Genomic DNA, 26,695 nt, shown 5'->3' with positions numbered 1-26,695 from the left:
CTGTCCTAGAGCAAGTTACTTAACCTCACTGAAGCCCAGCTTCCTCATCTGTAAGGAGGAGCAGCCCAAAACAGACACTAGAAATGGCTACTAACAGGCCCAGCCCTGGGGGCCACCCATCCGGAGAACACAGGGCCAAGAAACCTAAAAACTTCATCTCTCCACACTGAGGGGTACACGTGCCAAGGGGCCAATTTCCTCTCTCAGGAGAAAGCATCCAGGTCTTTCTGTAAAGACAAATTGCCCTGTCCCTCTAGGAGCTGCAAGCAATGATGGAGACAGAGCAAAACGTGCTCTCTGACTCAGGATGTGTGGTGATGTTTATAATTAGAAAAGCCGCGCAGAACAGGAACGAGCCTCAGGAAGGCTCATGGTGAAGCAGTCCAGACTTGGCTGGAATTTGAAAGTGGGCCCGCAGGAAGGAAAGGAAGGCGTGGGGTGTTCTGTCTGGGGAGGACAGGAGGGTTACAAGGAGGGGCTAGGGCCAGGTTGGAGTGAGACCCTCTAACACTTCAGTAGAAGACCGCAGTGCTTGAGTGTCATCTGGAAAAGTCAGGTTTGCCCAGCCTCTGTGGGGTTGAGGCACATTCGGCAGGTGTCCCAGGTCTGGGAGAACGCATTCGTGAAGTTCTCCGGGTGGCTGTCCCCTTAAGCACTTGTGGGAACCCAGGCTCTCCCAGGCGATGGGCGTTCTCCATCTTTCACTGAGTCTTCTGCAGGTCCTCGGGCCCAAAGGAGGCAGGCAGCAGCTCCTGGACTGTCATGACAACATAGGTACCATCTGGCTTGGTCATGTAGACAGCCCAGTTGGTGCCAAACTGGAAAAAAGGCAAAGCTAGTGTGAGGGAGGCAGTGTGGTCAAGGAGTTAGGACAGACCTGGGTTTGGGCCCGGCTCCATCTCTTCCTGCCTGATGTACCTCTCTGTGCCTCAGTTTTCTCATTTGTAAAATGGGAGTGGCAGGTGTACCAGGCTCACAGAGCTTGGGGGAGGCAATGAAAGATGGCCTGTTAAGCAATTAGCACAATGCTTAACACATTGTTAATGGGCAATAATGTAATTAAAGGCTCATCAGGGCTTTGTAAGAACAACAGCTAACCCTCAGGGCAGCCTCCTCCTGCTGTGACACAGAACTAATCCCTGCTTCCCTTCCTCACAGCATCCTCAGGACCGACCGGAAGTTGCACAGGCTTTCTTACACACCAGCACTGCACCTGCATGATTCTGTCATCTCCCCTTTGAGGTAGGTGCTATTATTATCTCCAGTTTACTGATGAGAAAACTGAGGCTTAGCAGGGTAATGTCAGCCAAGCAGAATTTTTTTTAAAGATTTTATTTATTCATTTTAGAGAGAGGAGAGAGGGAGGGGGGAGGAACAGGAAGCATCAACTTCCATATGTGCCTTGACCAGGCAAGCCCAGGGTTTTGAACCAGTAACCTCAGCATTTCCAGGTCGATGCTCTATCCACTGCGCCACCACAGGTCAGGCCAGCCAAGCAGAATTTTAGCCCAAATCTGCCTCCTCATCTTTCTCTTACACTGTCAGAAGCCAACACTTGCTTGCGGTGTGACCTTGGGCAAATGACTAACCTCTTTGGGTCTCAGTGTCTTGATCTGTGAAATGGTTTCAGAGACAGAATGTACTAGGCAGAAAGACAGGTGGAGAGTTAAACTGGCTGTGGCATCATGGAAAGAGTCCTGGAGTTAGAGTCAAAAGACCAAAGCTCTGCCTGGCCAGGTGCTGTGAGAATCACAGATGATGGGTGGGAAGAGCCTGTATGCAGTGTCTGGCACATAGTAAATGCTCAGTTAATGGAAGCCATTCCTACTGATTGCTAGTGGCTGCTCATGAATGCTCAGGTTTCCAGCCTGCTGTTTCCATGCTTCTGTCTGAATCTCCAAGTTATTACCAGGCACAAGCAGACTTCTGGCTTTTTAAAATTAGGCTCTGCCTGAGGATATGGATGGAAGTTGAGTGAGTTTTGTGGATGAAAGTTGAGTGAGTTTAAGTGCCAGGTCCCTGGCCCCCAAGCTTCATCTCTCATCATTAGCATTTTGCTTTCAGTTTTGCCTCTACCTCCTTCAGCTTTTTTATTTGCCTTCTCTGTCTGCCAACATCTAATCTGTTTGGAGAAAACAGCAACGAGCAACTGGACCAAGTCAGGCCTCAGAGGCGAGGGAGCTGACGTCCTGGTGTGGTTTCATTATATGGGCTTGGCCTTGCCGTGGAGCTGGGCAGCCATTCTGCCCCTCTAAAGTGAGATGCATCCCATATTGTGAAATCAGTGCCTTCATGGCGGCATTCTTCATCTGGGTTTGGGAAATGGGTTCTGCTAACTGTGTCTGGTTTGCAGTCCTGGAAAAAAGATAGAGCTTGCCTGTTTGACAGATGCTTTAAAACCCCAAGGCACAAAAGCAAAATTGAAACAATCCCATCTCCCCTCACATTTAAACCACCTCAATCGCACAAGGCCTGGTGGAAGGAAGAGCAGCTCCTATTCTGCAAAGCACCGTTGTGTCTCCACGGCTGAAATGAATTGCCCATTTATAGAACCATGAAGACAAAGAATCAGCTGTGAGGAGCAGGCTTTGCAGCAGTCTGAACTGGCTGTGATGGCCAGCTCCCCACCCACCTGTTGCTGTCCTGGGCAGGTCATTCCACTTCTCTGAGAAATGGGGATAACGAGAAAACTGAGGCACACTTCCTTCCTAGGCTGGGGGTGGGGATCAAATGAAATGCTGTGTTTAAAGAGGCTGATGGTGTGGCATCAAAGCTCAGGGGTCTGTGGGGTTCTTTAAGCTGGTGGCTTTAACCTTTTGGAACTCTGGAGGACACAGACCTCTTTCAGAGTCCAGGGAAGCTACTGGTAGCCTTCTCTCCCAAATGCACATAAACACATCAAAAGCTCCCACGGAGCGCAGATTAAGAACCCATCATGGAATCTACCCCTTTGTTTTTAGAGTTGAAGAAATGCAGGCCTGGCCCTGGCTGGTTGGCTCAGCGGTAGAGCGTCGGCCTGGCGTGCGGGGGACCGGGTTCGATTCCCAGCCAGGGCACATAGGAGAAGTGCCCATTTGCTTCTACACCCCGCCCCCCTCCTTCCTCTCTGTCTCTCTCTTCCCCTCCCTTAGCCAAGGCTCCATTGGAGCAAAGATGGCCCGGGCGCTGGGGATGGCTCCTTGGCCTCTGCCCCAGGCGACGCCCTGGAGGGGCAAAGCATCGCCCCCTGGTGGGCAGAGCATCGCCCCCTGGTGGGCGTGCCTGGTGGATCCCGGTCGGGCGCATGTTGGAGTCTGTCTGACTGTCTCTCCCCGTTTCCAGCTTCAGAAAAAAAAAAAGAAATGCAGGCCTTTCATCAAGACGATATTTATAAAAAGTACATAAGATCCCTAAGTCCATTCTTACAAACATCCCTTATTCTTTTATTCCCAACTTTTGTTTTAAGGTCCTAAAATATACATAATGTAATATCTATCACTTTAACCATTTTTAAGTGTGCAATTCAGTTCCCTTTATTCTTGGATTAAAATATACCCTCTGGCTGATGGCCTAGAAGGCCTTGTATGATCTGGCCCTGCTAGTCTCTGACTTCCTGTCCTGTCACTCACCCCCCCTCACTCACTGTGTTCTGGCCTCCGTGACCAATGGTGACTTGTCAACCTCACCAAGTGTATGAGCATTAAACTTGCTGGTTCCTCTGCCAGGAAATCTCCAGGGGTCTCAAACTCGCGGCCCGCAGGCCGCATGCGGCCTGCCGAACAATTGTATACTGATTTTTTTTTGTTTTCAACTGCAGTGAGAAAAGTGTTGCGTAACAGTTGCCTTTTGTAGACCTAGTGCGGCCCGCCAAACAGCTGTGATCTTGCACTGCGGCCCACATGCTGAGTTGAGTTTGAGACCCCTGCTTTAGACCTTTGTCTGCTTCGTCTTTTCTCATTATTTGTGTCCCCACTCAAATGTCATCTTCAAAGAGAGGCCCTCCCTGGACATCTAAAGCAAGAGTTGGTAAACTTTTTCCATAAACGGCCAGAGAGTATTTCAGGCCTTGCGAACTATAAGGTTTGTGTTGTAATGGCTCACCTCTGCTGTTGCTGGGCCAAAGCAGCCACAATGTGAGAATTAATGGGCATGGCCTGTGTGTTCATAAAACTTTATTTAGAATACATAGCTACAGGCTGGATTTGCCCATGGGCTGTTGTTTGCTGACCTCTGACCCTGATCTAGAGTATTACCTGCTGCCCTTTTTGTCCTTCATGACTCCTTTTCCTGCGTTCTTTTCTCCATAACCCTCCTTATCCTCAGAAACTCTACTGTTTATTTATTTTGCTCCTTGTTTATTATTTGTCTCCAGCACTGGACTATAAACTCTGTGAGGGCAGAGCCAGGCCTGTCTTTTCACGGCTGTCTCCCGAGTGAGGAGACAGTAAGTATTTGTTGAATGAAGGAGTAATTTCCAGTGATTCACGCAAGCCCGGAGAGGCCTTTGAAGTCAGCCAGCCAAGCACACAGGACAGGAGCTGTGTTTTCTGACAGCTTGGCTTTGCTCCCACAGCCGGGAAAAGCTGGGAGGCATCCAGTTTACATTCCAGAAAGAAAGCGAGCTGTTTACCTCTCTCATGACTTGCCTGCAGGCTCCACATGGTGAGATGAAATCATCTTGCAAGTCGCTGGGGAAGGAGAGAATCAAACATGGATTAGTTTTTCCCTAGACCTGAGGACACTTGCTGAGATTCAGGCTCCCTTCAGATTAAGTCCTAGAGGCCGGGAAGCAGTGCTTGGTGGCTTTCCATCCTTGCAAGAGGCAAGGCCATGGGCAGGACCATTATTTCCATTTGTGCATTTAATAAACATTTAGTGAGAACTTACTCTCACCCACACCCTAGGGACACAAAAATTAAGGAAAATTTGTCTCTGACCTTTAAGAGATTGCCCATTGGGTGACACAGAAAATTGTTATTTTAAGCAAAATGCAGTAAGAATGAATGGTAAGAGGGAGATAATCTTTGCCCATGCAGTGAGAGAGAATATTTTATGGAGGAGGTGGCATTTGGCCCAGTCCTTAGAGGAAGTGTAGGGTTCATAAGTCATCATTGGTGAGTACCTACTATGCTCTGTATCAGGGACTCAACAGACATTATTTCATTTAATTCTTGGTGCGAACTGAGTGTCAGAATAACCATTTTACCTACAAGGAAACAGTTTCAAAGAGATGAAGTAACAGAGGTGCTATTCTGAAACACTGCTTTTTCTGTGTTACCAGCAAAGAAAACAGCATGTGCAAAGGTCCTGAGACATAAAAGAATGAAATGCTATGAGTCAAAGAGAAAACTGATCTCCTTACATTTGAGAAAGTCTAGAGAAGAGAAGCCTACAGTCAATGAGTTGTCCCTGAGTTAAGGCACCTACAGGCAGCCCTCCAGCTCTGAACAGGACAAAGAAAAGTCCTGTGTGTTTAAATGTAGGAAATTCCAAGCCTGCGGGAGCCCCAGAGGTTAAGCCAGCAGCAAACAGCATCCCTGCTCTTCAAGACCCACAAGCTCTGTGATATCTCTGGAAGATTACAGGATTCCAAAATTGGTTCTTGGTCAGCTCCTCCTTTTGCTAACTATGTTGACTTTGACCAAGTCATTTTAACCCATGCAAGGCTCACTTCTTTGTAAAACTGGGGGATAAAAAACATCCACTTTGTAGGAGTGCTAAAAGGTAAAAATGAGATAAGGGGTGCGAAGGACTTTGTAAACCTTAGAAGGCTATACACATACTGTCATTGCCCGTACTATGTACTAGGCATGTATTCCTTTACATGTATAAGCTCTGCTGTAACTTCAGTACCTTATCATATATAGTTTTATTATATACTACGTCCTCTATATACTATTTTATTGTGAATTTATCTTATGATATATTAATAATAATTACCATATGTTTAATATGTGTCCAGAATGTACCATGTATCCTGAAAAGCATTTTATACTTATTATTTCATTTTAATTGATAAATATATATATATAGTTTTATAAGTTAGAGGAGAGGAGATAGACAGATTCCTGCATGCACCCTGACCAGGATCCACCCTGCTAACCTTCCCTGTCTATGGCTAATGCTCGAATCAACTGAGCTATCCTAAGCACCTGAGGCCGATGCTCAAACCAATCGAGCCACTGGCCGCAAGAGGGGAAGAGAGAAAAGGGGAGAGGGAGGGAAAGAGAAGCAGATGGTCGCTTCTCATGTGTCCCCTGACCGGGGATTGAACCTGGGATGTCCACAGGTCAGGCTGACACTCTATCCACTGAGCCAACCGGCAAAGGCATAGTTGACAAATATTTATGGTGCAGCTACAAAGGCCAGGCACTGTCAGTGCTGGGGATACAGCAGTGAACAAAACAGGCAAAATTCATTGCATGCTGGAGTTTTAACTAGTGAGGGGAGCCAGACAGCCAACAACCAGCCAACTAGCCAACCAACCAACCAACCAACCAGTCAACATGTATCAAGTGGAGACAGAGACAGATGCTATGAGTTGAGTAAAGCAGCTGAGGAGAGAGAACGGTGGTTTGCTGTTTTATTTACTCTTCATGATAACTCCCTTTTCTACATGAACATTCAGTTAAAGAAAGGTTCTGCCCCATGCAAAGGTAGGTCCTCTCTGAGCACACTCCCTCCCTGCTTCAGGACAAAAGCCTTTGGGAATGTGAGAAGGTGGGGACTTCTGTCCAGGATGCACACTGAGCCACATTAACCCCTGTGATTACCAAGTGACAGATGTTGCAGCCAGAGCCTCTCATAAGCTCTTGGAGGTTGGACTCTTGTTAATGTTCCTTCGTTCCACACATTTTGACCTAGAGCCTGCTCTGTGCTAGGCAGGCATGTCGAAGAGGCCAGAAAGACCCATCGGAGAATCTCTGTCTTCAGAGATCTTACCATTGGGACAGGGAGATAGAATCTGCATATAAATGTCTTAACATGGACAGACTGTGGTTAGGGCCATGGGAGAGGTACTCTGATGAAAGTCAGCCTCCCTCCCATGGCCTGTATGATCTGGTCCCTGCTAAGCTCACCACTTCCTATCTCAATCTTGGGACATGCATGGCCAACTGTCCAATGGACAGCTTGTTGGACAAGGTGACCTGTTTAGGGTTTTTTAAGGGGGGCAGTAGGGTAAACGTGAATCCCACTGGGAAGCTGAATTTGGCCTAGGGTTCAAAAGTCACAAGACTGTGCATCCGGGGAGCATACCCCTAAGCCTGGGAGACAGCCTGACAATAACAATGGCTGACACTTAACATCGCACTGCTGTGTGCCAGGCACTGTGCTCAGAACCTTGCGTGCATCAGCTCACTTAACCCCCTAACCACCTTATCGGATAGGGGCTATGTAGGTACTTTTCTTATCCACATGTTACAGATCATGGGAGGTGATGTGACCTGCCCAAGGCCACAGAGCTGATAAGTGGCAGAATCAGGATTTGAACCCAGGATTTGTGGACTCTGCCTTTGGTAGTTTTGTAGCTTGCAGAAGGAATAATGATAACATTAAACAACAGTGCCAGGAACTTTACAGTCATTTCCTGGGTTCTCACAACAACCCAGTGGGTAGGTATCATTCTCCTCCACTTTGCAGATGAAAAGCTGGGCTCAGATTGTTGAAGCAACGTGTCTGAGATTGATAGTGGAGCCAGATTTGAGACCAGGTCTCAATAATGCCCAAGCCGGGGCTTTTAACCATTACTCAATATTCCTGCCAAGAGTAAGAATTAAACGCTTGAAAAAAGGTGCACGCAGAACAAGCTCAGTGCCTGGGACTGCTCCCTCTGTGCTTTTCCAAACTCTCTCTTCCTCTCCTGCCTGTGCTGGGAATCGAGGGTTTCCTGTGGTTTGTGCTGACCTTGGTCCCACATGGAGGCCATGCTTATCAGCCTCGACAGGCTGGAAACTTATTGACTTTGATGACTACAGCTAGGACCCCAGTGGGACAGGCTTATCTCCCCATTAGCAAAATCCCATTCCGGGCTCTGCACTCTCTTATCTTATGGATCTCTAAGGGGCTCCCTGAGCCTGTGCACTGTCAGTGCTAACAAGAGAGCTGGCACTTTCCATTCATCCTCTAAATCCATGCTCTCAATTTAACAAATCATTAATGCGATAATGACGGTATTTCTGGCTTGGGGATGCTGGGCAGGCTGAATACCCCGAGTACAGCAGTTAGGTGCTGGGAAAATGTAGGTTTTATGTAAATAAGGACATTTGCTAATGGTCGCTAGCCATACCCAGTCATGTTTAAAAGTAGATAATAACCAAGAGAAAAAGCCTTTCACTGGGAACATTCTAAACAGAGCAGGCTACTGTGCCATTAACCTTTTATTGACTTTGGCCTCTTTTTCCCCAGAATATCATTATTTACTTGGATCAGCTTTAAAATTGAGTTATTTTTCCCCCTCTTTTTTTTTTTAATAAAGTGTAATTCACATCCCGATCCTTGTTTGTCTGCACAAAATGTTCCCAGCACAGCCTCATTTATTCCTCCTGAAGCCGAGGGCAGCCAGCAGGGACATCAGTCCCAGGGAGGGAGGGCTCTGGGAAGCTGGGGCCCTTCTCCTTAAGTGGCTCCAGTTACTCAGGAACAGACCTTCAATAACCTGGTCTACCTTGGGGCCAGCCCGAGGCCAAGTTTAGGATCTTACAAAAGAAATGGGGGCTTGTTTCTGTCCTCTGTCCCCCATTGTCCTTGCTCTGGGTCCTTACATTTCTGCCAGAGGGGTCCTGCAGCTTTACCACGAGGAAGAGACAATTCAGTCCTACTCTGTGGCCTGTGCAGCGCCCCAGGTTCTGAGAGACCAGCCCCTGCTCGGCCACGCCGTCTCTTTCCCGTGTCATCTCCCCTGCACCACTGATTTGCTAAGAAAACTCTCAGAGACAATGTGAAGGTACACACATGAGCAATTCACCAGTAAATCAGAAGCATAATGAGGTCCAAATTAGCGAAAGAGCCCATTTACATTCTCAAATCGCAAAGCCACTTAGTCTAGGACCAGGGCTGACAAGAACTGAGTGAGCTCCCTTTGAGGATGTGTGTGTGGGAACTTGGAAATTCATGTTTAGGGCATGTAGAGGGTATTGGTGCCCTGTTCAGCCAGAGTCTGGACTGAAATCTGACTAGTTGGAGCCATAACCCAGGTATACCTGGCTGTGACCCCACCAGCTTGTTTTGCATCCTGGTTCTTGGTACCTAGAGGTAAGTGTTGTCAGTGCAGGAGTCAACTTGCACAGTGATGGATCCCACTGTCAGCTCTAGGACAGCAGGGAAGAGTGTTTGACCTCCTGGCACAGCATGGTGCAGAGGAATGAGCCCTGGCCTGAGACTTTAGAGACCTGGTTTTGTCCCGGCTCTGCCACTAACTCCCTGGTAAGCTGTTCAACCTCTCTGGGCCTCGGTTTCTTCAGCTGTAAAATGCAGGTAATGACCATGGACTTGGTGGCCAGGTAACTTTAAGGTTCCTCCAGCTTTTGGTTTCTGTGCTGCTTTTCTATCGCACCTTGGAGCGACTCTGTTGTACTCTGTGCTGTTATTGGAACACAAAGACACCTGCCCTTATCCTAGAGCTGCCTTGGTTGTATACCAGCTCTGTAGGCTCACCAAGGGCAGAATCCATTTCTTATTTATCTCCTTATCCCCAGCACTCAGCCCAGAGTCCTCTACAGTGCCTGGCACATAGGAAGTGTAGAATAACCATATGTTAGGTGAATGAATGGATGAATAACAGGTGCACGGTGGACACTGGCTGAATAGATGAATGAGCATTCCTGTGATCCAGCTTCCCACTCACCTGGCGATAGCAATTGCCCTGAAATCTTTGTACCCTTCTGAGATGGCCTTCTGGATGGCAGTCCGTTCAGCACAGATGCCCAGCGGGTAGGCAGCGTTTTCTACATTGCACCCTGAGAAGAGAGAAGAGCCCAGTGGTATTTCGAGCAGAATCACTTCCTATTGCATGTGCTGAGTAAGAGGTTTGCCCCATTCCAGTACAGGGAGGGACCAGTTACTATAAACAAGGTGAGGAAGAGAGGGCAACTTTACCCAAACCACTGGGAGACTCTGCCCACTGGTACAGTGGCCCTTTACAGGAACCTCCCACTTTCATCCTTTACCCCATGCCCCCATCTTGAAGCACAGCCTAGGAGCAGGGGCAGGATAACAGGGCAGATTAACCCAGCCTCATCTCCCTGGCAGAGATCAAGGCCAAGGAAGATGCTGAGATTTAAAAAGGCCAGAGAACACAGTCCCCAGACCTGGATCTACGAGACAGAAGCCACCAGGGTGGGGAGCTGGAGGTGGAAGATGGGGATTCTGATTCAAAGATTAGGCCTATGCTTGCGCAAAATTTTCTGTGCTAGTTATGAGCTATCAGGGTTCAACCAAGGTTTTCCGTGAGTTGTGTTGCAAAATGAACTGTCAAAATCAACAAACTAACAAACAAAACACCCACAAGCTTTGCAAAAGGTGTCTGTGCCTTTGCAAAAGGTTGCACAAGCCTTAAGGTAACCTCCAGTCCTCCAATGGGAGGTGGGGCGCTAACGTGGCCCAGCCCATAGTACAGGAGTCCTCCCCAGGGTCCCTCTCAAGGGTGTTCCTGGGGACAATGGGCAAGGACAATGGACAAGCCACTGGTGTAGCCAGGTTTGTTAACTAAGAAACTCCTCATTTTCTTTTCTTTTTAAAATATTATTATTATTATTAATTTTAATGGGGTGACATTGATAAATCAGGGTACATATGTTCAGAGAAAACATCTCCAGGATGAAAACTTCTCATTTTCAAGGAGGTGAGACCACAAACAAATGGCACAGGGTCTGGGCTTTCCCTGACCATCAGGATGTGCCACTCTTCATAGCTTGCCTTTCTGCTTGAGGCTGGGATATTGTTCCTCAGTATTCATTCCTCCTTTTTTTTTTTTTCTTTTAGATGTGATTAACATTTAAATCAGTGGAGTTTCTTTTTTTAAAATTTTTTTATTTATTCTTATTTTTTTATTTTTCTGAAGTTGGAAATTGGAGGCAGTCAGACAGACTCCCGCATGCGCCTGACCGGGATCCACCTGGCATGCCCACCAGGGGGCAATGCTCTGCCCATCTGGGGCGTTGCTCTGTTGCAACCAGAGCCATTCTAGCACCTGAGGCAGAGGCCGTGGAGCCATCCTCAGCGCCTGGGCCACCTTTGCGCCAATGGAGCCTTGGCTGCAGGAGGGGAAGAGAGAGACAGAGAGGAAAGAGAGGGGGAGGGGTGGAGAAGCAGATGGGCGCTTCTCCTGTGTGCTCTGGCCGGGAATCGAACCCGGGACTCCTGCACGCCAGGTTGACGCTCTATCACTCAGCCAACCGGCCAGGGCCTCATTCCTCCTTCTTTAAGTAATACAAATGACTCCCATTCCAAAATGGTGGGTCACAACCAGTCAGCTGGAGACTATATCTCCTAGACTCCCTTGTCACATAGTATTGTCATGTGACTAATTTTTGGCCAATGGGCTGTGACCCAAAGGGAGGTGGGCAACTTGTGGATCACATTTTTTTTGCTGGTCCTTTACTTCCTTTTCCCCTCCACAGGCTGGGGTGGGGTGGGACACCTTTGACCATGTAGTTTACTGTCATAGGGGTGGAAAAGCCACAAGACAGAAGGAATTTGGAGCAGAGTTGAGTTGCCTATTTGCCCTGGACCAACTGTCTACTCTCAGTTGTTATATGAGAGAAAAAGAGGTTTCTCTTTCATGTTTGAGTCACTGTATTTTGGGATTTTTGCTATAACAGCTTAACCTATATTTATGCTGAAAATGAGATGCAGCTTTAACAAAAAAAACTAAAAATACATGGTGTTGGCTTAGCAGTTGGGCAACGTGAAAGAATCACAGACACAGCAAGGTGACATATTATTTGCAAACACCTGCAATGACCTAGAAGGCAGACCATGTAATTTACCACTAGGGTTTTCCCGTTGGCAACGGGAATCAGCTCTGTGGCAAAGACTTGATTAAGGAGGTCATCTTCTCATCTGTTTCAGGTGTCTCAAGGTAGCCACCACTAACATGAGGCAGCAGGGATTGGCCAGGCAGGGAAACCAGTTAGTAAAAAAGAAAAAGAAGAGTTGGCAGGCTTAAGAACTATGCCCAGAATGGATTGTTAGGTGCAGGGCTACATATGAAAATGATTGGAAGCAAACAGACCAGAAGGTTTCTAAGTTTTTGATAGACTTAGAAATAGCCAAAGAAGCCAAAAGTCTGGCCTCCAAAAACTTGTGATTGTTCAATCCCTTAGAAACCCCTGCCCCCCAAAACTCTACCCTCAGAAGTGAGCTGAGAGTTGTATGCCCCAAGGAAGGCATTCTCTCCAACACCCATTTCAGATGGATGGCCAAGAATGACAATGGTCAAGGAAGAAGCCCCCAGAGGGCCACAGTTCCTGTAGCAAAGACTGTTCCCAATGTTCACTCTCTGAATAGAATTCACTGGAGTTTAGCTGGGCATGTGGCTACCCGGCTGGAGACTACATACATTTCCCAGCTTCGTGTAGTCCTATAGTTTTGGCCAACAGGATGTCCCAGAAGCAATGGGTGGAACTTCTAAATGCCTTTTTTATGGGAACATTGCTTGTCCCTCACTTCATCTTTTCCTTTCCCTGGCACTGGAACACGGATATGATGATCCCTGCCAGTTTTAACCATGTGGATTAAGACATCACTCTAGGGATGGCAGGACCACAAGACAGAGGAATTTGATCTCCTGAATAACCCTGCAGAGCAGAACAGAGCAGGCCATGTGCTCCAGACTCCAGCCCACCCCTGGTCTGTTAGAGGAGAGAGAAATAGCAGCCATTTGTTCTAGTCTATTTGTTTCATCGACTTATTCTGTTCATTATCAATCACACTCCCCTTTTCCAAGTCTGAATCTTCATTGCGATTAGGCAGCATTTTGCTCCTCCTGTAGTCATCAAATTTGCAAACTGGTTGGGCATCATCTCCTCATGTATTTTCCTCACAGAATTTTCTGTCTCTTCATTATTTACATTGACAAGTTAGGAGATCAATCAATCATTTAACCCATTTACCATGATCGTGATTCTCAGGAACAGAGGCATTCATGTCCAGCTGATGGAGAGGATGGCTGGCACTAGACAGCCTAGCCCTAGGCTGGGTACCTTGGCTGCAAGTCTCCTGCTGGGGCAAGGGTGTGTTCACTAACAGTTGTGCATGGAATAAGGGTGTGTTCACTAACAGTTGTGCATGGAATGGCAGTGTGGTGTTAGGTGGAGACGGGTTTGGAATTCTACTTTTGAGGAAGCAGGTGTGTATGTCGGTCACCATAAGGTAGACTGTAGTGAGCAGTGATTATTTTGACAGCTTAGTACCTTTTTTTCCTTTTTATCCTGGGGACTGAGCCTTACCTCATTCCTTAGCATGTAGTTCAAACGGGAGCTGCCATCTTTTCTCACATTATCTTTCTATGGTTCTGAGAATGAGCACCTGACCCACACTGGGCCAATCAGAGTAGAGCACCTGACCCACACTGGGCCAATCAGAGTTCTCTGTGCAGGAACTTCAGTTCCTCTCTGAAACTAGGAGTGGGAGGCTAGGTCCTGCATGGCCTGGTTCACTTCATTATTGAGGAGGCAATGAAATTAACACTCAGATGAGTGGAGGAGATGAAATGATGGATGATTAGAAAAGAGTCCACTTGGTTAAGTTGCTCCTGAGGCCCAGCTACATTGCAACGCTTCCCAGTTTATAGGAGCCAAGGTATCCTCCTTTTATCTAAAATAGTTTATGTGCATTTCTATCATTTTCAACCATATAGAAATCAGTTCATACAGTTGGGATATGGGGCAGGGAATGATCAGGGAATTGCAACCCCGAAAGCAGCAGTTAACATTTATTGAACGCCTACTTTGGCCAAGCATTTGTTCATATTCTCTCGTGAGTTACCATAGCTAGGATAACTGGCACCATATTGCTGCTCAGCCTCTCAGCTAGGCCAGTGAAAGTTAATTGAGTATGTCTACCTGCTCCCCAGATAGTCTCCCCAGCCTGGTTCCTGATGCCCATCTGAAATGACTTCTTTTAAACACGCCCTGGCCTGCCCATCCATTTATGCCCCTCCCACCTGAGCTGACCTTTGATGTCATGCATTTGGCTTCTGCCTCCCCAAACTCAGATTCCTACCAGCCTTGCTTCCTGCTGCCTGTCTAGCAACCTTCCCAGCCCTGCCTCGTCCCTGACTCAGAGATACTTTCCCCATAAATGAGATTCTCATAAATCTTGGGTTTGGTAGACGTGCAGCTAAAGCAAATTGCCAGATTGCAGAAGGTTCAGTCCCTCGGGACAACTGCTTGTGTCTGTGTTTGATGCTCAGAATGCCCTCATAATAGAGAAATCTTCCTTTATTGTGTGTAAAAATTGTAACGGCCAGTTAAAGAAAGAGATTGTTTGAGAAGGGAGTACTCACATACCCCACTGCTCAAACAGAGCTGTGTGAAAAGAGCCTCTAGGTTCCATTTTGCCTTGGGACCCTGTGCCCTACTGGCTCTGAGAATTTGGGAAATAGACTGAACCTCCTTTAGGAGAAAGAGACTCAGTGTCCTCATTTATAAAACAATAATGACAGTGCCTTCCTCACAGGCCTCCAGTGACAATGAGTGGAGATCATGCGTGTAAAGCAATTAGCATAAAGTACGACACAGAGTGTACAGCAGCTGCTAGCTGCTGTTATAAACGGCATAAAAGTCAAGGCGATGATGGTGGTAGGCCTGAGTCATTGAGCTTCTGCTCCTTCTAGACAAGGCATGATAGTGACTGTTTCTGTCCTTCAGCCACTTTGACAACTCTTCCATAATTACCGTATTTCTCCATGTATAAGATGTACCTTAATTTTGGGGCCTGAAATTTGAAAAAAAAAAAGTTTTATCTAAAGTTATTTTTTGTGTGTGATAGAGACAGAGAAAGAGACAGAGAGAGGGACCAAGAGGGACAGACAGACAGACGGGAAGAGAGAGATGAGAAGCATCAATTCTTCATTGCAGCATCTTAGTTGTTCATTGATTGCTTTCTTATATGTGCCTTGACCGGGGGGCTACGGCAGACTGAGTGACCCCTTGCTCAAGCCAGCGACCTTGGGCTCAAGCTGGTGAGCTGTGCTCAAACCAGATGAACCCATGCTCGAGCCAGCGACCACGGCGTTTCGAACCTGAGTCCTCTACATCCCAGTCTGATGCTCTATTCACTGCGCCACCGCCTGGTCAGGCTTAAAGATATTGAATTCAAATTTTATGCATCATAAAATTCATACAACTCCTCATCACTGTCAAAACTCCCATCCATGAAGGGAAGGGAGTAGGGCGCTGATGGGAGGGGAGCAAGGGAGATGTTGAAGGGAATAAGGGGGAGGGGGGATGCGTTCAGGGTGACACTAGAATCTATGTAAACACAATTAAATTAAAAAAAAACAACTCCCATCCATTAGCTTGTCCTCATCTGTGTCTGATGACGAATCACTGTCTTCAATAATGAGTGCAAAAACAAGCACGAAAAAGCAGAAAATCCAAGTAAAAAAACTACAACCACTGTATAAGATGCACCGAGTTTTTAGACCCCAAATTTTGCAGAAAAAGGTACATCTTATACATGGGAGATACGGTACAAGGCCTTGGGTAATTTGCTGGCAATCTGCCTACAGTGGGACCTCATCTCCTTTCACTCTGACTTTCCAGCTATCCCCCAAGGATGCCAAGTTCTCTCCTGCCACAGGGCCTTTCCACAGGCTGTTCTCACTGCCAGGAACTCTCTTTTCTCTATGAGCATGAGTCTCCTTACTCAGGTCTCTGTTCAGATGTTACCACCTCAGAGAAGCCTTCCTTGATCAGCCTATCTAAAAATGGCTTCCTACTGCCACGCCTCCAACCCTCTCAATTTATTTACCTTGCTTTAATTTTCTTCACTGCACTTAACAATTCCCTGGAATAAATGTCTTTATTATATAATTCCCCCACCTTCCTGTGGTCAGGGACTTGTCTACTGTAAGGCCAGGAGCCGCCATCGTGGCCATTCACATGCAGGTTCCCATTGGATTCGGGCAGACGATAAAGAAACGGCGGAGTCAGAGGATGGGGGGCCATCCTATTTATTGGTGTCTCACCAAGACAGGCAAACCACAAAAGAAGACAAGGGAAAAGCAGAAAACCAGCTCTTCCCATGAAGGGCCAGGGATCAGGGAAGCCCCTGCAATTGTGATAGCAGGAACTGTGTGTCCAAACTCCTGGTCTGTCCCACTTTATAGTGTAGAAAACCAAAATCCCTTAATCCAATATACAAACAAGGAAGTCCCCGATACAAAGTCACTTATCCAAGGCATAATTGGATTCCTCATGAGAGTGCACCACCCAGATCATACAATCAGTCAAGGGTGTGGGGAAAAGCTTAGTCCCAAAACCAAACCTCAGGCTACAACGACCTGGCCTGCTTATAGCCTGTCCCCCACACCCAATATAAGTCACAAGCGAGCAAACATATATATCATATTTACAAACTTATTTGACCAACATCTACGTTGTACATTGCAGTATGCCCAGCAGCTGGAACAGTGAGGCCAGCCAGGCTCTGGGTTACTTATCAAATGAGTAGAATTTCCCACTTCAGTGTTAGATTTCCAAGATACAAAGGAATAACTGTGTTTGGGGCCTCTAGCAAGTTTAAGTATAATTTCCTAGTCTTGCTTTAAGAAAAAGAAAAAGAAAAAGGAAAAGGAAGACAGCCCTTACCCAACTTTGAAAGGCCAGACAATTTAGTTTTGCTTCCTTAAGCCCAGAAATCAGGCTGTGACCTAGCAAGAGAAACCAGCTTTATTCCTGGTGTTGCCTTCGTTTACTCTGAAACATACAGGAGAGGCTGGGATAGTGCCAAGTGAGGAATCATAATTATAAGACTGACACAAATAGTACAATGATGATAGTACTGTTATTACTAACTGCTTTCCTTTATTCTTGACTTTTATTGCTTTCCTTTTGAGATGCAATGGATAGTCCGCTTGCTCCTCACCTAGTTTTCCTAGCCAGGTTCTTGATGCTCACCTGAAATGACTGTCCTAAAACATGCCCTTGCCTGACCTGTGGTGGCACAGTGGATAAAGCATCGACCTGGAACACTGAGGTTGCTGGTTTGAAACCTGGGCTTGCCTGGCCAAGGCACATATGGGAGTTGATGCTTCCTGCTTCCCCTCTCTCCTCTCTGAAATCAATACATAAAATCTTTAAAAACAAAAACAAAAAACAACATGTCCTTGCTGGCCCATCCACTCCCACCCCTCCCACCTTTGCTGACCTTTGACCTTGCTGCATCTGTCAGGCACTCCCTGGAACACTTTATCTGCATTATGTCATTAATCCTTTTAACAACTCTGTAACACAGATACCACCATAACTCCATTTTACAGAAGATAAAGGCTGAGGCTGGTGGCAGGACTGTTCTTTTTCTCTGTGGCATTTCAGGGAGGCCATGTTTTGAGGTGGTTCGGAGCTTAAGGCAGGGCTGGGGTCAGATTCCATCAAGACATCTGCAGGGAAAGAAATTCACCAACCACGAGGTGATTCCGACCCAGTCACCCAGTTACCGGGAGGAGCGCGGTGTCCCCTCCCTCTGCTAAGAGTAGGGCGGTGGTTCTCACACTCAGCAAGTGGGCAGCTGCATTTTCTTCAGAGTTCTGAGCCCCACCCCTGGAGTTGCTGCTTCAGTAGGTCTCGCTAGAACTCAGGAATTAGAATTTCTAACAAGTTCCCAGGAGGTGCTGAGAGGCTGGGAGAGGGGGTTGGGGGGTCTGAGACTACATTTGAGAATCACTGGACTAGAGAAATGTCATGTCCACGTGCTTGAAGAAATACTACTGTCCATGTTCCTGCCTCCCTCTATACCTCGTGTGGCTCACAGTTGTATGTAGGAATTATATTCTCACTCACTATAGAGTTGGGGGGCGGTGGTTAGTGAAGCTCTTTTTGAGTGACAGTAGGGAAAGCCAATGGATGAGCCTGGGTTAAGTGACAGTGGAGAGAGCCAATGGATGAGCTTGGGGTTCGCAGGGGTGGGGACAGTGGGAAGCCAGGTGTGGTGTGGGTGGGCTGTCAGGAGAAGAAGCTAGTTAGGGAAGCCTGCTTTGACTAGCTGGAAGTGCTGTGTGTGGGACAGGGACCTGCAGTAGGTCAACCACTGTGAAGAGGGGTCAATACAGAGTACCCAAGAGAGGTCATGGAGGAGGAAGGGAGCCTAGGGAGGGAATGAGGAGGGCAGGGGATGATCTGGGGGAACATGAACGAAGGCCCAGATTTAAGGGTCAAGCCAAGGAAACCTGGATTCAGTGACTAACCAGGACATCGTTAAGTGCCTCTTTTTATGTGCTTTGTTCCTCCCAGAATTCATTATAGAGGATCCAACGAGTGGCTTTTCCCCTAAATGACGGTGGCATACACAGAGTGCTGACGCCCCTCTAGAAAGAGGAGGAAAAGGAGAGACAGACCACTGTCCCAAGGGCATGAATGGAAGAGAAACGCCCTCCTTCTCCTGGGTGGTGCCAGCGAAGGGTAGACCTCTGCCATGCGCCTCTGCCCACCCCACCTGGCGGTCCACAAACACCGGCTGAGCGCTGCTGTGGGGAGGCCAGGGCTGACTCCATTCCCCCTGCCCAAAGCCCCGTCTGTCGCATCCTAACACTTAGTGTCCTCACTCCCCTCTCCCCTCAGCAGCTTTTTCTTCCCGGTGGGCTCCTCTCCTCTCCACAGCAATCACAGAGGGTAATTGTTGTAATTATCAATCACCATTCTGGCGGCCCATCTGCAAAGGGCACAAGGCCCGGGCCAGGGTTAGGGGTAATGGGGAGAAAGTGGTCATTACGAGATCATGACAGCAAGGCTATCTAGCAGCCAGAATTGCCTTTGAATTGGATGGGACACCAGCTGCCTCTGGGTGTGGAAATGCCACAGGCTGGTCTTTTCCACAGCTGGAGAAAGCCACAGAACTGGGCAGGCTTGTCCCACTATAAGCTATAAACTCAGTGTCTTTATTCAACTGTGCCCTCTGCCTCCTCATCCTGTCTGATTCACCCCATGATGCCTTATCAAGTTTGCTCGGGTTGTTCCAGGTCCTCTCCTCTCCAAGCCCTGCTCCGTCACCTACCCTTCCTTTTCATCTTAATAAGGAGATCCAGGGACTCTGGGAAAGCCTTCCATTTGTCCCCATCTCCTCAGCACAACTACCTGTGCCCTTCTGCATATCCACACTGTGTCAAGGGGCAGCAGAAAGAGCATGGCATTTGGAATCAGATAAAAGTGAGCCTCAGTTATCTTGTTTATAAAATTTGGTGCATTTGGCTATTGGTTTGGTCTCCTTGACACCTCCACACTCTTTCTTTTGGTAACAGGCCCCCATAAAGGAGGAATATGTGAGTCAGCTGGCTCAATCACACTGCCCTATCCTGACAACAGTGATTAGCCCTGGAATGTGCATGTGTTTGGAGATGGACCAAGCACAGCCCTTCCCTGGAATTTTTACATTTTGAACTAGTGGGGAAGAGTTCTTCCTTCTCTGCTTTTGAGGCTGTAAGAATGTAGACCAGAGGCTCTCTACAAATGTGTTTCCTGACACTTTGAGGAAGACCACCTACAGGATTATAGAAAGAAACCAGCAAGCACCCAGAAGGACAAAGAAGGGCACGGTGACATTTGAGTTCTCGATCCAGCTGTCAGTGAGACAAGATCTACCATTTACCATTATGGTTCTGGTTGGTTTCTGTCATTTACTACTGAAGTGTTCTGACTAATGCATGTGACATTCATTGTCCATGTGGTGGCTATGACATTATAAGAGATCTTCCATGCCAAGTGCTTAATGAATGCTCAAACCATTGTGTCTACTAATATTGCTGTTGGTACTGTCCACCATGTCCCCAGAACAATCCAGCCCAGCCTTCAGCCTCCTACCTCAGTCAGTGTCTCACCATTCCTCTGGCCCACATGGTTGGAAACCCTAGAACCACATTCCTTTCCTTTATTTCTAATATGGCCCATCCCAGGCCTGGTCCATCTGTCCCATACAGTAGCTCTCTGTTCTTTCCTTCCTTTTCATTCCACCTGGTATTGTTCTAGTCTGAACCACTTATTCATGTGTTCACCAAAACTGAACTGAGGATTATGCTAGCTAGGTCAGGCAGTGTGCTGGCACTGTGGAAAGGTCAGCAAACAAGACAGACATGCACCCCTGACACTCTTTCCTTTGCCCCAACCCTCCTTGAGTAGCTGTCAGACTAATTGTCCTCAAACACCAGCTTCATGTTACAGTACTCTTCTTCTTTTTTTTTTTTTTTTTTGTATTTTTCTGAAGCTGGAAATGGGGAGAGACAGTCAGACAGACTCCCGCATGCGCCCGACCGGGATCCACCCGGCACGCCCACCAGGGGCGACGCTCTGCCCACCAGGGGGCGATGCTCTGCCACGACCAGAGCCACTCTAGCGCCTGGGGCAGAGGCCAAGGAGCCATCCTCAGCGCCCGGGCCATCTTTGCTCCAATGGAGCCTCGGCTGCGGGAGGAGAAGAGAGAGACAGAGAGGAAGGGGGTGGGGTGGGGGGTGGAGAAGCAAATGGGTGCTTCTCCTATGTGCCCTGGCCGGGAATCGAACCGGGGTCTCCCGCACGCCAGGCCGATGCTCTACCGCTGAGCCAACCGGCCAGGGCTACAGTACTCTTCTTAATAACATTCCTTGACTCCCCATGTCCTACCTCATCAAATCTCAGTGTCTCCACTTGGCCTCCAAAATCAATCAATCTGCCTCCGAATCATCATTTGCATCGTACCATTAATCGTAGCAGTAGAAGCAGCCACCATTTGTGACATTCTTATTGTGGGCCAGACACTGTGCCAATCACTTTATAGGCATCAGCTTATTTAAAGTCTCACAACCCACCTGACCAGGCAGTGGTGCAGTGGATAGAGCGTCAAACTGGGATGAGGAGGACCCAGGTTCGAGATCCCGAGGTCGCCAGCTTGAGTGCAGGCTCATCTTAGTTTGAGCAAAGCTCACCAGCTTGGACCCAAAGTCACTGGCCCGAGCAAGGGGTTACTCAGTCTGCTGAAGGCCTGCGGTCAAGGCACATATGATAAAGCAATTAATGAACAACTAAGGTGTCACAACAAAAAACTGATGATGCTTCTCATCTCCCTCCTTGTCTGTCTGTCCCTGTCTATCCCTTACTCTCTGACTCTCTCTCTGTCTCTGTAAAAAAATAAATAAATAAATAAAAATAAATAAAGTCTCACAACCCAGGGTGAGATTCAACACAGTGATTGATGCAGCATGGTCACCAACCATCAGGGAGGAACCAGGCAAACTAGCGCTGTTCACAGCCATCCTGAAAGGTGGGCACTATGATCCCCCGTGACAGATGTACGCTGAGACTCACAAGAGTCAGTGGTCTTGCCCAGGGACACATAGCTGGTAAACAGAAGCACCGGGATTCAAATCCAGGAGTCTCTTACTGAAGAGCCTTCAGCCCATCCCAGAGGGCCTCCCTCAATCCCCATGGCACAACCCTTTCTCTAGCAACAACGGGTCCTTCCCTGCAATTTAAATAGTCTACGCTCCTGCTCCCCTCATTCATTCACTCCTACAGTCATTGGCTGTGGCTTCCACTTTGAGCCCATGCAAGAGAAGGGGACCTCCATGGGGCAGTGACGGTGCCGTTTCTGTTCACTGTGCTAGCCCCAGCACCAGGTACTTAATCTAGCACATAATTGATGCTTGGAAAATATTTATTGAGTAAATGAATCAATGCAAAGTTGAAGAGGGAACATAGAGGTGTTGGAAAGAATCAATGTCTGATTCCATGTTCAAGGCCCTGGTGCCATGGGGCAGTATGGGTTGCAACGTTTGTGGTAGTGGTGAATGTTTAATATTCGTCTGAGCCACCAGGCCTGCCTGAATTTCCACATGATACTCAAATATTCTTTATTTTTTACAGAGTAGCAGATTTGGGAGTCAGGGAAACTCTGAGTTCAAATCCCAGCTCTGCAATCTTGGACATTTAGCCTCCATGAGCTTCTGTTTCCTTCTCTGCAAAGTGGTGCTATAATAGCTGCCTGGAAGAATTGAAAGGGTGAGATGGGTAACACTAGCTAGGGTCCCTTCATATTTCAGCACGCGCTTAAAGTTACTTTTTCTGCTCAAAGATGTTTAAGACCCAGGTGACTCATGAAACCCATGCAGAACCTCAAAACCAAGAAATAACATAGGAGAGCCCAGAAGGGGCATTACAGAAGGGGGTGTGTGTGGGCCCCCAGCTGGACTCATAGCTGAGCAGTGGGGCAGATGACTCACACCTCGCCCAGAGTTCCTGGCGGGGGGTGGGGGGGGTCACTGATTAGGTAGATGTGCCTCTGGTCCTTTAAACAGTTGCTGCCAAGTGTTTGGCAGGGAGGGGCATTCTAGGTAGCCAGGTTGGACATTCCCCTCTGTCTCTCTGTGCCAACTGTCATCTGCCCTCTCGTAGTAATGGAAACGGGAAGGGTGGAGAAGGCATGGCTTCCCTGCCGCCCCCACACCACTATCCCCCCTGTCCTGAGAGAGAATGCTTCTACCTTAACAAAAACAAGTTTGAACTTTTGTTCAAGCTAGCTTTTCTACCATACCAACAAACCAAAGAAAAAGAGCTCAGGAACAGATTAGTGTCAACTGAGAAAGCTGTCCCCACCTCCCCAGGCTGCCATTCATTGCTGATCACTTAAACTGTACCTGGTTTCTTTCCTCCAAGAACCTCTAGGCCCCATTAACAAATCACTCCATCTGGATTCCTCCTCCCCAGCCACCCCGCCCCTGCCAGCTGTCCCCTGGCACAGTGGACAGCAGGAAGAAATTGGGGTTTGGGGGAGCCCAGCCCTGGGTTCCACCTTCAGCACCCTAGCACCCTGTGTGATCTTCAACAACTCACGTCACCTCTCTGGGACTCAGTTTCTTCACTGAGAAATGGGCATGACACCTAGGTCACTGGGTCAGAAGTGAGGACTTGCTGATGTAACTTGTGGAAGTCTTAGCAGGTGTGACCGAGGAGGGCCAGGAAGGAGGGACCGAGGAGGCCCTCTGCCTCCCAGCATGCAGGGCTCTCTCTGATGCTCTCAGTTTCCAGCTTCCCCTTGCAACTTCCTTCCCCATCCCACCTCCAGCTTCCCAGTGTTCCGAGAACGCAAGTCCTTAGATTTGAGCAGCACCTTCATACACACTGGGACATTAGGCAGGGCAGGGGCGAATGGCATTACAGGGGAGGCTCAGCCAGGAGGGGCCAGAGCTAGGCTCTTCTCTCTGAAGCCCCCGCCCTTCCTGCTCATCTCACCTCCGCGGCTGTCGCGGACGGAGACCTCGGGGCGCTCTCCCTTGCCCTTACCGGAGAAGATCTTGCCGTCCCTAGTGAGGAGGGCGGCCCCCACGGGGAAGTGACTGTAGGGACAGTAGGCGGACTTCTTGGCCTCCTGGGAGAGGAGCAGCAGCCGCTGGACGTGCTTGGGGTCCAGGGCGCAGACGGGGTGGTTCTGGGCCATGTCGGTCCCGCTGAGCTAGCGGAGGAGCAGAGAAGGGAGCTGGCTGCTAGGCTGGGCTGGGACCCACCTCGAGGGCAGCTCCTCCCCTGGGGTGTGACCCTGCCTAGAGGCTCCCAGGTGCGCCTGCGGAGATGCTGGGCGGGGCCAGGTCAGGGCGTGGAGCACCCCCCCTTCCTGGTTTAGTGCCAGAGAGTGTGGTGTGTTTCCCAATGTGCCCACATATGTTTCACACTCTTCCTTGGGGACCATTCTCACTGCTAACACACTGATGGGTGGGTGGGTAAGGGGACTGGTGTCACTGTGTAGGGGGTGACTGTGGACACACACTCCTCAGGGAAGTAGCTATGGGTGGGTCAGGGAGAGGTAGGGAGTCTAAGCTCCAAGGATTGAAAATCCTGTTTATTGAATGACTTTTTCTCTTTTTCACTGAGGGAAGGGATTATGCTGAAAGGGCAGGGCTGGGGCAGCTACACTGGTTTCCTGAGTTAGGGACTAAAACCAAACTACTTCTTTATTTTCATCCATTCTCCTTCCAACTTGTCCCTGTCTCAACCCAGAATGAAAAGGCATCTCAGCTGGAGGGAACCTTTCAGCAAAGCTAACTTTGGGTTGGTAGTAAAAGAAATGGGTTTGCATCCTGGCTCCACCATGTTCCATGTATACAACTGTCTGCAGGTTACCGGCCCTCTCTGAGCCAGTTTCCTCCTGTCTGTGGTGGGGATAGTGATAATCTCTGCTCTCCATCCTGAGATGATAGAAGAGCTCCAGCCTGGGCATTAACAGACTCTGGTCTGAGTTCCAGTTCTGCCGTTAATTAGCCATATGACCTTGGGAAGTTAATACCACCTCTCCAAGTCTCAGTTTCCCCATCTGTAGAATGGATGCACTAACAGTAACTCGCAGAGTTTTTTTAGGATTGAATGAGATAATGCATGTACAGTTAAATGTGGTTGGAGGATCCTGGGACATCATGATATGAGCACTCTTTGTGACTCCATGCAAATTGGATTATTGTCATTAAGTGACTTGGCCAGGATGACCAGTTCTGACTTGGAACAGCAGTTAGGGTGTCCAGAGGCATCTAAGTGTCCCCCAGACTCCCAGCAAGCAGGAGTGAATCAGCGGCTTCCCTGAGTGCTTCGGTGGGGTTGGGCTGAAAGGGGGAAGGGCAGCGGTGGGGGGATATTGGGGAACCTGCGTGTCCTACATGCTGACATCTCTGTGTCCTGGGACTGGAGCTCTCAGCTGGGCCTCCGTAGAGTTGGGCAAGTTTGCCTCATTTCCTCCGAGCCTCCCTGACCCTCCCCACCTTCAGGTTTCCCCATCTCTTTCTGACATCCAGCCCTCAGAGAAGCAGCAGGTTCCCTCCCCCCGGGTTGCATCTTCCTCCTGGATCTGTGTCTTCTGTAACTAGACCAGGTCCCTGGATCTGAGGCACGGCTGGCGGAGAAACCAGGGGGAACCCCCTGCCTCTATCCCTGCACTGCCCAGGCACCCCAAAGGCCCCACCCCCAAGGTTTCAGAAAACCTTGGATGTCTTAGGACCATGTGTTCCCACTTGACGTGGGAATAATGCTAAAGCTTCTGAGGGCCAAGTATGTATAATTACAGCTGGGAAGAGAGTTATAGGGCCCTGCTGGCTAGTCAGGCCAGTCGGACACCTCAACACGCAGTCCTGTGCCTGTCCCCCGCCTTATCTTGACTCATGCCAGCTCAGCCCAGCCCTGCCCAGGCCAGGAGAACTTGGATCCCCTCCAGGCTAATTATGGCCTTTGGCACCTTCAGAGCTCTTTACCTGCACATGGTCATAAACGGGGACAGCGCCCATTGCAAACCCAGCGGTCCGGGGCTTGAGAGACAGCACTGTTCTACAGTCCTTATAGAAGGGGCTTGGGCTATCTGGATGGCGGGGCAGAGTGGGTCTGGAAACTTGCTTAGAGCTAAGTTACCGATCAATAATACTAACCATTTTCTAAACATGCTTTAATCTTCGTTCTACAGAAAATTAAGAAATTCATTGCCTAACTCAAAAATATAGGAATATCCCAGGAAGGTGTTTTGAATGGTGGTGGAGAATGTCAAAGCCCCAAAGCCGTCCCCATCCCACCCCCAGGCCTCTCCTCTATGAGATCTACCCAGAGTGCCCGTGTTAGAGCTCAGATACCACTTATTTGCTTACTCATTCAATTAACAGCTACTCATAATAGCTCACTCTTTCTTAGATTCTTCCATGTACCACAGCCTGTGCTAAGTGCATGACTTGAGTTATTTTATCTAACCTTCACCCTAAGGTAGATCCTGGCTAGATCACTGCCCATATTTTACTGATAAGAACACTTGAGCTCATTGCCATCAGAAGTAGATTTCAAAGCTGAGTTGTTGGCCTCCATTTGAATCCTGGGCTCTTGCCCATCCCAGAACACGTGGGAAGCTGGTATAATGGACACACAAGGGATGCAGGCCTTGGCATAAGACCACTCAGGCGAGTTAGCCCATCACTCTGTGCCCCCTTTTCTCATTTTTATAACGGACAGCAGTAAGCCAGCCATAGTGGCTCATGGTGACCAGAGTTTTATTCTGCTCAGGAAAGTTTCCCATTTCTTTCCTTTCTACTCTTTCAGGGGAGTCCTCCTGGTGGACTGCCAATCACTGTGCTTTCACTCCCTGTTGGACAGAGGCATTTGACACAAGGTGGCCAGTTGGAGAACTCACTTTTCTACTGAGGCAGTGAGAATATTGGTTTCTCCCACGGTGGTTGCTAAGCTAAGAGAATGCTACCATTGCTGACAGCTAGCTTGTGCTCTGGGTAGAGAGAGCCTGCTTGCAAAATGAAGCCAGGTAGAGAGTAGCAGAGATGAGAGATGGAGGTAAAGAACCCTGATATCTTTCTGAACATCTGGATCCAGCCACTCCTGAAGGTACACTTCTAGACTTTCCTATAAATGAGCCAATAAATTCACTTCCTGCTTAAACTTGTTTGAGTTTTGTTTCTGTGGCATCTAGAAGAACATACTACTTCCTAGGGTTGTTGTAAAAAGCAAGTGATATAATACATGTAAAGCTCTTAGCACAGTGACTGGCACATGGCAAACAT

General features: G+C 48.3%; 1 protein-coding gene across 2 annotated transcripts; it reads right to left on the bottom strand.

Annotated features, from left to right (window-relative positions):
• Positions 1–302: 302 nt before the first annotated feature.
• Positions 303–23,691, bottom strand: CDA (cytidine deaminase). 2 transcript variants are annotated; one of them, XM_066375290.1, is made up of 5 exons: positions 23,448–23,691; positions 9,824–9,935; positions 4,610–4,667; positions 1,590–1,642; positions 303–818 (listed from the first exon to the last, which is right to left on the bottom strand). In XM_066375290.1, the coding sequence occupies exons 1-4, from the start codon at positions 23,599–23,601 to the stop codon at positions 1,601–1,603; spliced, it is 366 nt and encodes a 121-aa protein (XP_066231387.1). In that variant the 5' UTR covers positions 23,602–23,691; the 3' UTR covers positions 303–818; positions 1,590–1,600. The 2 variants fall into 2 exon arrangements, with proteins under 2 accessions (XP_066231387.1, XP_066231385.1); XM_066375288.1 differs by lacking the exon at positions 1,590–1,642.
• Between the last annotated feature and the right edge of the window lie 3,004 nt (positions 23,692–26,695).

The sequence above is a fragment of the Saccopteryx leptura genome, chromosome 3 (assembly GCF_036850995.1).
Source record: "Saccopteryx leptura isolate mSacLep1 chromosome 3, mSacLep1_pri_phased_curated, whole genome shotgun sequence".
NCBI classification, from domain to species: Eukaryota; Metazoa; Chordata; class Mammalia; order Chiroptera; family Emballonuridae; genus Saccopteryx; species Saccopteryx leptura.
Note: the sequence above shows the minus strand (reverse complement) of the source record. Positions and strands in the feature narration are given on the sequence as shown.

Bases quoted from the DNA above. Each gene is read 5' to 3' on its own strand.
- CDA (XM_066375288.1), bottom strand. From the start codon at position 23,601: ATGGCCCAGAACCACCCCGTCTGCGCCCTGGACCCCAAGCACGTCCAG. The intron at 9,936-23,447 runs GTAAGGGCAAGG...CTCTCTTCTCAG, and splicing joins GGACGGCAAGATCTTCTCCG to GGTGCAATGTAGAAAACGCT. The intron at 819-4,609 runs GTAAACAGCTCG...CCTTTTTTCCAG, and splicing joins GCAGGCAAGTCATGAGAGAG to TTTGGCACCAACTGGGCTGT.